We start from the raw sequence: 14,545 nt of genomic DNA, 5'->3' as shown, positions 1-14,545 counted from the left end.
AATACTATCATGTTTCCAGGAATAAAAGCTTTAAAAAAAACCCTCCCCTTTTTATGACCCTGTAATCCCTTAATTCGGGGTAGAGTTGGGGGCGACTGGATGGAGCTGTTTACTGCCAGCTGCCTTTCCTGACACCTACGCAGAGTTCACAGCAGATTTTTTTTCCTTTGTATTGTAGGAGAGAAACATCAGCCGCAACCTGGGATTGAACTCTTAACCTCCTGAGTGGGAGATGAGAGTCTTCAGCACTAGGCTACTATGCTGCTCTATAAAAGCTTGTATAAAAATATAAAAATTATAAAGGAATATTAAAATATGACTTAAAGATGTGAAATGCACTGCTGTCTTCCTCTCATTTCATTACAAAGTCATCTCCACATTATTTTGAAGATCCTTTTCTTTCAAGAACAATATTTAGGATGCAATGGACTGCAAAGAGGCAGAAGACAGTTGAAAAATGTCATTTGTGTGAATTGACTTTCGTTCACACATCCTTTCTCAGAATGTCTGTGGAGATTCTCAGTCATCCAGGTCATAGTTGTTTCAAAGGTGCTTTTTTTTCTTCAAAAGGCAACTGGACTGTCATCAGTTTTGATGGTAACTTCTTGAATGAGAAGTGAAATGTTTCCTTCTTTCTCAAGAAGAAAAACACCTTTGAGACATCCTTTCTCAGACTACATTTTACCACTTTTCTCTCAAAATTAATTCCATTTGAATTTTTATATCGAAGTTAGGAAATTTATGACTTTCCAGAAAATGTTTCATCAGTCAGATGTTAAATGTGATGGGAGGGTAGTCCACCATTACTTGACAAATTCTCCATCTCTGATTTACATCTCAGCAGAGTAATACTTACTGAACCAGTTAGAATTATGAGAAAAAAGCCACTAAAAATCCTTCCTTCATAAGCAATACATTTTTATTAATTTTTCTTCTTTCAAATGGCAGCGTAGTGCTTTTCATGGGATAACACTCATAATGGCAAAGATTAATCTTTTCTATGCCTATGAATTTTCAGCATTTTTTGATGTCTATCAGTTTTTCTACTGAAAAATATAATACACATAGAAGAGAAGAGACACACAGACACACACTTTCACCTCTACAATGTCAGTTGGGAGAAAAATCTCCCAAGCTATCTGAGAAGCAGCGCACTGAACTGGAATGAAACAAAAAGTTACAACTGATGGGGAAGTGAATAGTAGAGAAGCACACAAACCTCCCCCCCCCCCACAAAGAACTAGACGACTCAGAGCACAGAAATACAGGTAGTCCTCATTTAATGACCACTCATTCAGCCACCACCCAGGATTGGGGGGGGAATGGAAAGTATATTGTTTCCTTTGCAGTCAACTGCTCTTAACACTCTCTGAGAGCCATTATGGTTACTTGGGGTTTTATTTGTGACCTCAGGGTCACCTGAATCAGAGGTGTGGAGTCTTCTTGGATTCCAATAAATTGCTTCCATTTTCTCTCACTTGGCAGTTGGCCCCCTCACAGGCCACCCATGCACCGTCCCAGCCTGGCAGCAGCCCACCCCCCTCCCCAAGCAATACTTGCACCATACTTCACAGACAACCCATACATCCTCCTCTAACAACATCAGTCCTGCCTAGCCCAGTTGTGTTCACTGTCACCCACATAATCCCCACCTGGCAGCAGTCACTCATCTGCTTGACAGCCTGCTGGCAAGCTACCTGGGACTCAGTGACCCTGTGATCCTCACTTAAGGAAAGCAACGATAGCCAGTACTGTTGTTGCTAAGCAATGAGGTCACACAATGCCACACCTTACAACAACATAGTTTAGCAATGAAAATTTCAGTACCACTCGCTGTCATTAATTGAGGACTACCTGTACTTGCATAAATCCAATTTGGTCTGTTTTAAATTTCACAGACTGGATAAAATGAGCAAAATAAACACATTCGAAATTTACATCAAATAATTCAAAACACATATATATGAAGACAAAGGATATGAACAAAAAAAACTCAAAAAACACACTTACATGTACACCATCTTTGTGTCTAAATCAATGCAAACCACATCTTGTGGTGGCTCATACAGATCAAAATACCGTGAATCAACTCCAACTATAAATGGGACAGGAGCACTGAGCACTGTTGCCAGAGACAAAGGACAGAGGGGGATGTAGGGACACTGCCACTGAAATGGAAAGATCATCTGAAGAAAAAATGAAATGAAACTCATCAATTAAAAAGACAATGAAATCTAGGTAACACCAAACCATGCTAGATAATGTGAATTTCACAGGAGCTCCAACATTACAAAATAAATCAACTGATCACCGCATGAACAGAATCTGAAATTATTATTTAATCCTTGTTTAGCATGTACTGTATACACAAGTCATTTAGCTGCTTGGACATAGCTGCTATCAAACCTACTGGGTATATACATAATTTTAAACTCAAATAATAGGCATTAGTAAGAATTTTATTGCAAATCCTATCATGCAATTTTCATTTATCTAAATACTATTTTTTAAGCCATTCCAGTCAACAGTCACTTGTGCAAATGAAAGAAATATACAATGACTAAGATACATAATTCATAATGCTGGCAAAAAAAAGTCTTTGTAATTATTTTGTAAGTATTTTATTCTAGGTCTACTTAAATTTATCATGTGCTCTAACAACAGTAAACTTAAAAGTTAAAAGTTCTACCAAAAGACTAAGTGTATTTTTAATCCTATAACAGTGGCACAGCATGTTTCCTAACCACAAATTGTTTGATATATTAATTTTATTCTAACGCTACTAATATGTTCAATCTGAATTTATATATAATCTCATTTGGATTATGATACAGTAGTTTTTATTTATTTTTATTTCTAATGCTGCCCATCTTAGATGCTATATATCATAAAATTCATGTTTGTGTGTGTGTAGGTATATATAGTCACTGAGGACAACTATATTATACAGAAGATACAGAAGATGAACTTCAAGAAATTGCTGACATCCTTCTCTGTAACATGCAATTTAAGAAAACAAGTTTCTTGGGGGGAAATTTAGGAGGGCAAAGATAATTTGTCGGATTAAAAGAGTGATCCAATAAAAGCAAAAAAGTTTATTTCTGACTCTATCTTCTTGAAAATGTAGCTTGTGTATGCATTGGAAAAGCATCTATGTTTACTTCCTAATTGCATTTCAAACTAAATAAAATGGAAGCCCAGGATTCTATCAATCTTTCCAATGATAAAATAATAGCAACAACAAAATAAGCAAGTTTCTCTTCCCTAAAGGGTTTGATAATAACCTTCTGAGAACTAGACAACTTCTGTAGAGAATCAGGAAAACTTTGATGGAGATATGTAGGATCTGTTGCCTAAGTAAAGGAGGCTGAAGCATTTTAAAGATAAGAATGAAATAACATTTGGAGGCAGGAGTATAAGGAGAAAGGAGTATAGCATAATCAGACTTGTAAGATTTTGTTGTTATGGCCAATAACAATAAAAAGTCTTTTAGAGTTCTTGTGTAGTTGTGATCTTGTCTACCTGATGGGAAAGTTATCTGCTGAGAAACACAGGGAATGAATAAAGAGGGAAAGTTGCATTGTGGATATGGATTTGTTCCAGAGAATTTGAAGAATACCAAAATACTGTGTATTATGGCAGGGTTTTACTTTTTAAATGACTTTAATAATCAAAAGGCCTCATTCTGAAAATTTAGATATGGAAAAAAAGAGAGAGAACCTATTATTCTTATGCAATAGTTCCTTTGGATTAATCCTTTTGCAGAAAAAAAGCTGTGAATCACTTACACTATCCTAATAGAAAATCCTTGCAAATTAATTTCCCATTTAAATAAAATAATTTAAATAACCAAGTGGGCCCTTTCTTATTCACATAAACAAAATATATTTATTCTACAATTTAAATATTTAATTCAGAAATATAAAAAACTTTTTTTCAGAAGGTCACATGAAACAAAATAAAAGAAAAAAATTAAGTGTTCAATGTTTGTGACAACAAAGAACAAAAAACCAATTAGATAAAAATTTGGTAATCAAAATATTCAAACTTATGAGCACTTACAGCAGCCACAGCTTCGGCAACTCCAGTCAGCACAGCTGGACAGAGAGAATGTAGTAGAATCTTGCCTTCCAACAAGACAAAGAGGAGTAAAGTAGCACAGTTTTCTGGTCCAAGGTTCATAAGCAGAGTGGTATAGTTTGCCCCACTACAATGAGATCAGGACACAGAGGACTGTAACATTCATTGCTCATTATGACAATAACAATAATAATAATAATTGCCACCCAGCGACTATCATATACCGGATAGTGAAATAGGAGAACCTATCTCATAACATCATATTTTATTATCACAGAAACGTGTTTGAGATATTTGTACATTTACATGTACATTTCACGTTTAGAAAAAAGAAGACTGCTGTTGTAGATCCATTTTGATAATCTAAAAACTTTATGGACTTTATTTTATTTCTTGTTAGAAATGAATGTGAAATTCCAGTATGTTCAGTGACCGGGGGTGTCATGCGCCCATCGGAGCCTGAATCAGCAGAGGAAGACGAGCTGGAATTGGAGCAGGTGGAAATTGAGGGAGACGCTTTATTGGCTTGGGAGGAAAATGGAAAGGAGCAAGCCCAGTCAGGCCAGGGCCTTTCAGGATTGGGACGGCTTGTAGGCAAGGAGGAAGGGGGTCAGGATGACTAGGAGAGGCTAAGCAGTGAACATGAGAGACAGAACTCCTCCCCCCTCCTGATTCTCGAGTACAGAGAGTGGAGAGAAGGCGAGAACAGCGCAGGTTGACCCAACTACTCGGGAAAGCAACCCGCCCCTCTTCACAAGGCACCCTTGGGACTGAGCCTTAAAGAGACACTGTGGGGAGGGGCATTTGTCAGGAACAAACACTGAACAACACACAATGAGTGTTGTGTGCTGATGTTTGAACTTTCTTGGATTCCTTGCATTTTTTCTGGATTTCTTGCTTTGCAGCCATGGTGCTCACAGCATTGGGCTGGACTATTTGCAGTCAGACATTGTTGAGGTGTGTGTGTATGTGTGTCATCACTTTGCTCTGGGACTTTCCAGAAACGTGGGAGCGTTTTGGGAAATTTGGAGCAATAAAGGGGCCTGTGTTATCTCTGTGCCATGTCCCAGGTCATCACGGGGGGGGGGGGGGGTATATATATCCATTGCAAAAAAACAATTTGTAAACATATGCAGGTAAAATCTGCATTGCATGTATTAGCATCTTGCTCATTTGTTGCTAAACAAATTATGTTTATTGTTATGTAAACTGGCTCTTAATATTTTAATTCAGCTGCGTCTTTAAAATACTCCACTGACCAATATTACCTGAGTGGTAAAGGTGTACAGACTGGTTGAGATAATATTAATGCATCATGGGCCGAAAGCTGTAAAAAAAAACCAAAAGTTAGTTATTTGGCAGTTTGAGAAAATCCACATAAGCAAATTAACTAATCAGATATTAATTAATTATTTAATCACATTAGCCCCTGAACTATACTTTATCTACAACTATTTGCATAGAAAACAGACATGACTAGATAGGCACAGGCAACCAGCTGTGAAATTAGCATTTCTAGTTCTCTGGCACTTCACATATATAATTGTAAAAACTTTCACAGTATTTCTATAAGGGGGTTTAACATAACTGCTTTTCTACCATGAAGTGTCAGCAAGGGGTTGGGAAAAATAAGATTGAGAAACTCCAATAGGTTTGGCCTGCTCCACGCGGCTTGGGTACAAAATGAGGTTGTCCCATTCTGAAAATTTTTGTAGATGAAGAAGATCCTACCTCCACCCTGTTTACGCATTGGTTCCTTTCTTACCTAGTTTTATTTTTGTTAATTTTCAATGCTTAAATTTTTTAATGTTTTTAATATTCTAATTGTTATATGATTTTATAAGCTGTCCAAAGTAGTTCACCACTGAGATAGGCAACATATGAATTTAATAAATACATAAGCTGCTGGCATTTTATAAATACAGAATTCACTTTACGCACCACTTTTGAGCTGCACTGTTTCAAACATGGATACTTATCTGAGAAATTGAAACAATGCAACTTGTCAGTTCATATTTCTAATTCCAATGCTAGTCATTACTATATGGATGTTCCATAGAGAACTAAATAGTGAGATATTTTCAGGAATTGTTTGATCAGGTACATAGAAAACAAAGAAAGCTGGATTTGTTGCTCACTATATAAGGAAAGTAATATAAAATTCTTCATGATCCCTCAAATGTATGACAAAGTGGAGCAAGTAAAAGGAACATGGTGCCCATATGCTTAGTGAACAGCATGAAAACGTATAGGAACAATACTCAGGAAATATGATGGTAGTAAGAGCCATGGTGGCACAGTGCTAGGAATGTAATATTGCAGGTTAATTCTGCCAACTGCTCAAGGATCAAGGTTGACTCAGCCTTCCATCCTTCCAAGATTGGTAAAATGGGGACCCAGATTGTTGGGAGCAATATGCTGACTCTGTAAACCCCTTAGAAAGGGTTGTAAAGCACTGTGAAGAGGTATACGAGTCTAAGGGCTATCGATAGTATTATTAAACTGTATCAAATTGTTAACTTACCTGCACAAGGATTCTTGGTCTTTGTGGTGAAGGGAAAGGTATGTTGTGCATAAAGTGAGATATGTGCCTGTAAAATTTTTTAAAACATCTATTACCTCAAGCATTTAAGATTTAAAATATTATGTCATCAAGAACAACATCCAGTGAGACTTACATAAAACAACCATTGAAATGGGAAGATATTTTGAGGAATCTATCACTTACTTTTCAATTGGAAGAGGATGCGGACCAGACACAGACAGCTTATAGATAAACATTAGAAATTTTCGGAAGGCTTCAAAGAAAGGCCAGTGTGACAGAAGGCAGATGCATTTGTTGGAATTGATAGATTTGGAAGTAACTTTTTTTCTCCCTACAGCTGTCAGAAGGCCAAGCTGCATGTGTTGCTTTTCATTTAATAAGTCTTGTGCATAAGGTTCATAAAACTGGATAGCTGCACCATATACCTAGAATAAAAACAGGAAAAAGTAGGAATGGCATTAACAGCTATAGAAATTGGATAAACAAACAACACATATTGAACTTGATCAACTAAAAAAATGAAAGAAAAAGAATATTTCCCACTCTGAGTCCTCCACACAACTAGATATTTTCAAAAAAACTCACACTAACAATATAAAGATAACTATGACATTTTTTTATATCATTAGTGGGTTATGTTTTGTGATAATACCTAGTTTCGTCAGAGATGGGAAGTTCATTAGCATCCAAGTATCTAGTAGGCTGTAACTCATTTGGGCTATAATTTAATTAATAATTAAATGGTATAATTAAGCAGAATATTTAATCTTGATTCATGAACTTGAATCTCTGTGTTAGAATCTTTGTTACCATCTTTAGAAGCAGCTGTGCTTCAACAGTTATGGTAAGATACAAAGAGAAGAAATGTTCCAATTATCTCCTCTAACTCCTGCACCATGAGGTTGAGATAAGATTTCAAGATTTTAGTGAAGGCTTTCAAATGTTTAAAAGTGACAGTATTACAGACATCCACTAAGGATAATTTAACTACTTCATAAATTAAATATTTTTCTATCCAAAATTTTACTGGTAAAATAAAGGTATAAGCCACAAATAAGTAGTTTTTGCTTACCGAATGTTTTGTTCAGCAACTCTTTTAAGTTACGATAGTGCTGAAAAATTGACTTTATGATCGATGCCCACTTCACAAATTTCACAGTATCCCTCAGTCACATGATCTCCATTACACTTATATTGTCTTGTGACTGACCTCTTTCTTCCTGACCCTTCCTTGCAGGATGGAGAGATTGGAGAAGGGACTACAAGAGACTAAACAGGAACACACTGGGCTGTTTGTGTGGTGCGCTCAGGGCTGCTAGCATTACTGCATTACTTTTAATGTGTATTCCCCATTGTTTGCCTTACTCTCATGTAACCCCTTCCTCTCCAATGAGTGTAAATGCAAACATTAATTTCCTTCTTGCTAATTATCCCAGTGTTCATGTGAGCATTCCAAGGCGTGGCTAAGTGGAGAACAGAAAAATACAATTGTGGCCATATGATATCCCACACAGCAACTCCTTCGCTTATAACAGAGCTGCTAGTTCCCGTTGTTGGCTGCTAAATGAGGACTAGCTGCAAACACAAAGGAGCTAACCCTTACCTTCATTTGTTGCGTTTTTAGGCTTGTTTTCCTAAATGCTTTAAGGTGTATCAAGATAGAGGGCATAGAGTGTGTGTGTGCGTTTCCAGTTTAAAAATAAATATTATGGGATAAAGTAATATTTTTATTTAGAAATTTAATAATAAATAAAAGCAAATATTACATTTCTGAAAACATACTTTTTCTGCAGATGAGCCAGTCAAAACAAATGTTGAGAATACAGGTAGCGGGTATTTTGTTTGAGGATCCCAGCATTCAATGGTAGCCCCCATTGGAAGACAGAAGAGAGGTACTGATTCAGACAAGGGGAATGACTCATAGTCATCTTCTGGATATCTGAATATTAAACCTTTAAAGCATGAAAATAAATAAATAAGTGTATTGTACACAAATAACAGAATGCTCCTCCTCGTCTTCTGAATACTGACTTTAAAAAAATGCTAGAGTACACACGCTAAATACCATACGGTATAAAATTAAATTTAAAAACACCTCCTCCTCAGCTTTCAGCAATTCACCCCAAAAACTCCTCTGAGTATCAAATGATTTGGGACTGAAGCCCAGTGAGGTGTCTCCCCAAAGAACACATCCTCTATGTGCAAAGATATGGCTACTGGCAAATTTAATGTTTAAAATAATGTGAGTATATATCCCTATCAAATTGCTTAAGCCTTCTATTATTAAAAGGGTTCCAACCTAGTGATAACTTATTCCACAGTTATCAAGGTAAGAAAGCTCTCATTCATGTTTTAGTGCAGAGTTTGTATAATCCTGTCAACATGTTGAGTAAACGTACGGCAACAATTCTTCAACATATGTCATTATCCTTAAGTATATACAAACCTATCAATCTATTCACTTTAGATTTGGGGCAGAATTCTGACCTACAGTTGGGATGAAAATGCAATTTTTAACTAAAAAAATGCAGTTTCCCTATTATTTCTTGAAATATTGACTATTCTCCTTTATTTCACAGCAATGAAGCAGGGCTGTCAAACTCCCGGCCCACAGGCCAGATGCATCATGAATTGGCCACACCCGGTTTAGTGAAGGGGGAGAAAAGTCCCGATACATCACATGATGCCAACATGATGCCCTGAGTTTGACATTCCTGCTATACAACAAGAAATGTTCAACATAAGGAGATTTAATTTCCAACTAGTTTCTTTTATACATGTTTCATTTCAAATATTATATACAGAAAAGTGTTAGAATGATAAGGCTCTTCATCATACAATTCATGATTGATAAAGATATACATGGAAGGATACATCAAAGAGAATATAAACTGTTTTGAATTTTTTTCACAACAACATAATATATTCAAAAACTATTTTTAAGGATCCTCATCTAAGGATCACCTTAGATGAGTAATATAGATAATGAATGTTCTTTGATCAAGCAAATTCACTTCACTATTTAACAGGCAAGTTTAACGTACTATAAAATACCCTCTTAATATTAGTCTCTTCTAATATATTGCAATTTATAAAAATAAATACTTTACCAGCTTTATATGCAATTGAGTTAGAAGTTGGAATTGACTTCTTATAACAAAGGTATACACTGGAACCCCACTGTAATGAACAAATAAGAAACATTTTCCATAACGCAGGAGTTATTTTATTTTTAAACCTTCTAATGCTAAAGGCAATAATTGTTTAAATGTATAGCTCACAATACATAATCATATAATATTTGCAACAATAAACGCAACCCAAATAAAGCACAGAATTTTGATTCTGCTATTATTAGAAGTTGTATACTTACAGACTCCAAGACACAAGGCAAGTAAATTTGGTATTTGCTAATAATTCCCTCCTATATGGTAGTAAATGTTTTTCGCAGAATGCTGCAAAGGCATATATGCTAATATATGAAAGACAGTGCAGTGTTTTCTCTGGTTTCATTGCTAACCTATTTAGCTCTAATTTTTTACCTTCCTATTTTAAAAATGGGTATGCTGATTTAAAGCAAGCTTGGAAATCAAATTGCAATCTTAGTTGGCCTGATTCATGTAGAGCTCTAATGTGGATTTGGAAAGCCTTGACTAAATTATGGCCCACAATGAATAAATGTGGGCAGATAGGTAGTGTAGAGGAGGGTTAAAGTTAAAATAATGAAGAAACTAAGGTTCAAGTCTCTATTCGAACGTGGAGTTCACTAGATGACTTGGGTTAGTCACTGTTTTTCAGCCCTACATTCCTAACAAGACTGTTGTGCTCATATCAAAGATCTCAAAAGCAGAATATAAATGCAGTAAGAATATATGTATGTGTATGAATTGTGAATACACATACATATACACATATATTAATTTTCACTCAGTAATCCAATTCGTATATGTTACAAGCATACAGACCATCTTTTTTCTTTCATAAACCAGCAGTCTTCTAAAGTTCAATACATACTTTTCCTCCCACCCAAAAAGTAATAGTTGCCTATCTTACAGATTTTGGCAACAATAGTTTAGGAACAAAAAAAATGCAAAGCAGTGGAAACTAAAGTGATACAAACTGAATTCTGACTTAAATGCACTTTTTACATTTTTTTTTTTTGCACCACTAATCCATTCCACATTTTTCACCCCCACCCATTGCTTTTTGAATAGCAACTTTTCAAATAACGTGTTATTCTCACCATGCCGCAATTTAAATTCTTATCAACTTTGCAGAAAGTGTGAGGTGGGGTTTCTCCTTTACTAGTTACAATGACACATATGTCGGTAACAGCCAAGGAGTTTTGAGCTCGCACTGGAAGAGCCCTCCGAAAGGTGATAAAGATTCGCTGGGAAGTGACTGAGCTGTTATTGACATTTGCACAGCGGCCATAGGGAGTAGCCTGGATCACCTCACAATCTTGCTTCGCAATGTCCTTCCCTTCATATAAAACTCTGCAGATAAGAGGAAATAACGCACATAGGAATATGATCATTTAATAAACTGTTCAGTTATTCTTCTCTCACACAAAATAGCCGGCCCCAAGACAAGGAACGCTGGAATAATCCCATGTGCATATTAGACCAGCAGATAAGATGAACTTCACAAAACTTTCTGGTTAAAAGATCTTAAAATTGAAGATGAAAGACATATGAGCCTTTTATGTAAAGCAAAGGAGTTGGATTAAACCAGGGATGAGCCAGGTTCAAAACTGCCTCCATTTAGGAAAGCTTATTGTAAAACTCTAGACAAGTCATAATAGGTAGTTTTTGACTTAAGCGGGTCGCTTAATGATGGCTTGAATTAACGATGACCTCAGAAAGTGTACAGTCTGTAAAGCACTTCTGACCAACAACAAATGTTTCAGATTCTGAATGTTTGGCAACCTGTTCACACTTATGACCAAATGCCAAGCTCTCCATGAACATGTGGTCACCATTTGCAATCTTCTCTGCCAGCTTCCCCAGGAAATCAGTGGGGAAGCTAGCAGGGAAGATTGCAAATAGCTGCTGCTGCATGCTGAGAGATTGGCTGAAAAAGCTCTGTGCCAAAGGATTTCAGGTCTATGGAAGCCTGCACAGCATGCTAAGATTGCGGTTGTTGAGTGAAACAGTCACACACCCTTAAAGACAGCTTCGTTTAACAATCAAGATTCTAGTTCCAATCGTGATTCTAAGTCGAGGAATACCTATCCTTCGTAGTTCAACTTATCTCAAAAGGTTGCTATTATGAGAAAAAGAGAGCTTGTAAAGGGAAGGCAGATTAGAAATCTAATAGTAACTAGATACAAGGTTTGGACTTCAATTCCCAAATTCTCAGACCATGTTGGCTTAGGTATATGGGAACTGTCATCTCAAATCATCTGGAGGCTACAAAGTTGAGGAAGACTATTAGTTTTATCAATTTCCCCACCTCTTTCCTATCTTTTAATGCTTTAGTATGTGTAACATCTTCTTCATCTACTTTGCAATATTATGCTTATCAACATAAAAGAGTAGTAGCCCATTAAGTGTAAACCAATTATTGCAACATGAGGATTTCCTACATTATTTCTTTTAAAGTGAACAATACTACAAAAAAAAAGTCTCAAAATGTTTTTAGTAACATTTATCACAAAATAGCACATGTTTAGCAACAGTATTGTTCTATTTATCATGTGGTGGCACTGACAACAGTTGGGCACATAACACGGCACTGGTGTACATATAGTAAATGTCCATGAATGTTTATATTCCTGTATACAATTCAGTTAAACAAGGACCTGTAATTTCACATTTTTAAAAAACTGATTTGCAATGACAAGCATGGATGAAGCCATCAATCCATACAAAATCATATCTGATATTATCAGCTACCGGTGGTTTCATAACAACCTTTTGTTACAGTTTTGCAATTGTTGTATTGTTCATGTTTCAAAACACTGTGGCTCAAAACCCTATGTAATTCTATACTGATGGTAGAAGCCACCCACTACTTATAAATAAATCACTCTGTCACCATTTCCCACCTATATTAAGCTAAATATATTACTGTTATGTGACATATTTATTATCATGTGTATATAGGGCATATCCTTGTCCATATCTTCTATGTGTGTATTTTTCCTTCAATTAAAACACTTTATATAGGTTGATATACCAACTACTGTTCACAGCATCATATTAAAGTTCGGGGGTGGGGATGGGTTGGAAATCAACTATCATCAGAATATTTTAAGGACTTTGTGTATTATTGAGAGACGAACGACCAAATGAATATTAGGTATATCAGAAGTCATTTATAATATCGACCATCGAATTTGCTTCAATATAAGAACTCAGAATAAATTATATAGCACATAGATCATAAATAGATTTACAATATAAACTAAGTAACTAACTTAGTTTCTTACAAACTAAGAGACTGCTTGTAACCATTTTAACAGACCCTTTCTCCCTTCATCATCATATTGATGCCCACAAATATTTCAACGTCAACTCACCCAATGTCAGTAAGAGGTGGTTTGTCCCTGCTTCTCTTGTAGCAAAGAAAAAGCTCCGGACTTTTAAGACTTCCATAGTTCAAATTGGCCTGAAGTCCTGTAGGAGTTGCTTCTACACATGTATACCCCTCAGGAACAGTTTCACCTGCTGACTTGATGATCACAGCAAGTTCAGTGATTGGAGCCTTTGGACCAAAAGACTTGGTTTCAGAGCGATTTCCCTCTTGATCTAGAAGTGCTGACGTATCGGTGAGATCTGCCACTACAAAGTAATCAACCACTCTTGGACCTTTATCTTCTCTCATTGTTATGCCTAGGATTCCTGTAAAAAAAAAGTTAATTTCAATTATGTTATCAGGTTGGTAACATAATACAACCTGAGAATGCAGAATGAGATAAAACATAGGTTATCAATGAAAGGTTTCATGCATACATCCAGCATCCAATCAAGAACCAGTCAGGTAATCTTTTTCTCCTTGAAGTAAGATTAAAATACAACAATGCACCTAACTGAAATAATGGATATACATTTCCAGTAACTATTAAAATTATTAAAATGTCTCAGAGTTTCTTCAAAGGAAAGTTTACCATACTGTATAAGTCAATGAGCTCTTCTTTACTAATGCAATTCTTGTGCAAGTTAAAAAAAACGCCTTTGTGTATAATATAATCAAAACACATAGCAGTGAATAAGAAAAGCAAATTAAGTCCTACCAATTGTGATGCTGATTATTTATACACTAGAATATGTACAACAGGCTAACCTTTTTCAGATCGCGTGCAAAAAGTGGGGGGACCGCAGGGGGGGTCATGTGAAGGCATCCCCACACCCATCATGCTATGCGCATGACCCCCGCTCTCCTCTGCGTGCTTTTGGCCCACGATGGATCCATTTTTCACCCTCCCCAGGCTCCAGAGGCTTTCTAGAAGCCTCCCCCGCCCCCCCCCCCCCAGGTTTCAGGAGGCTTCCCTGAAGGCTCCGGAGGAGGAAAAACTGCCATACGGGCAACCTGGAAGTTCAGGAATGGTGCTTTCCAGGTTGCCCATATGGCCATTTTTCGCTCTCCAGAGCCTTCAGGTGGCTTCCCTGAAGTCTCTGGAGGGTGAAAAACAGCCCTACGGGCAAACTGGAAATCATCGTTCCTGAACTTTTGGGTTGCCCATATGGCCATAAGGCATCCCCACACCCATCATGCTATGCGCGTGACCCCCGCTCTCCTCTGCGTGCTTTGGCCCACGATGGATCCATTTTTCGCCCTCCCCAGGCTCCAGAGGCTTTCTAGAAGCCTCCCCCGCCCCCCCCCCCAGGTTTCAGGAGACTTCCCTGAAACCTCCGGAGTACGAAAAATGGCCCAACACGCAAACCAGACGTCCATTCCCCTACTTCTGGTTTGCAT

General features: G+C 36.9%; 1 protein-coding gene across 3 annotated transcripts in view; it reads right to left on the bottom strand.

Moving 5' to 3' along the window:
• DENND4C (DENN domain containing 4C) overlaps positions 1–14,545 on the bottom strand; it is a 72,886-nt gene that overhangs the window by 35,772 nt on the left and 22,569 nt on the right. For all 3 annotated transcript variants that reach the window (XM_014057755.2, XM_014057756.2, XM_087716114.1), the window contains exons 2-10: positions 13,149–13,470; positions 10,869–11,121; positions 9,736–9,805; positions 8,408–8,577; positions 6,809–7,050; positions 6,605–6,671; positions 5,349–5,407; positions 4,063–4,207; positions 2,011–2,186 (exon numbers count right to left, since the gene is read on the bottom strand). In XM_014057755.2, the coding sequence (XP_013913230.2) occupies positions 2,011–2,186; positions 4,063–4,207; positions 5,349–5,407; positions 6,605–6,671; positions 6,809–7,050; positions 8,408–8,577; positions 9,736–9,805; positions 10,869–11,121; positions 13,149–13,453 (1,487 nt within the window). In that variant the 5' untranslated portion in view covers positions 13,454–13,470. The remainder of the gene's footprint in view (positions 1–2,010; positions 2,187–4,062; positions 4,208–5,348; positions 5,408–6,604; positions 6,672–6,808; positions 7,051–8,407; positions 8,578–9,735; positions 9,806–10,868; positions 11,122–13,148; positions 13,471–14,545) is intronic.

The sequence above is a fragment of the Thamnophis sirtalis genome, unplaced genomic scaffold (assembly GCF_051295495.1).
Source record: "Thamnophis sirtalis isolate CommonGarterSnake01/CBP01778 unplaced genomic scaffold, rThaSir2_p1.2 scaffold_5, whole genome shotgun sequence".
In the NCBI taxonomy this organism is placed as follows: domain Eukaryota; kingdom Metazoa; phylum Chordata; class Lepidosauria; order Squamata; family Natricidae; genus Thamnophis; species Thamnophis sirtalis.
The sequence above is the reverse complement of the archived record's forward strand: the minus strand, read 5'-3'. Positions and strand labels throughout refer to the sequence as shown.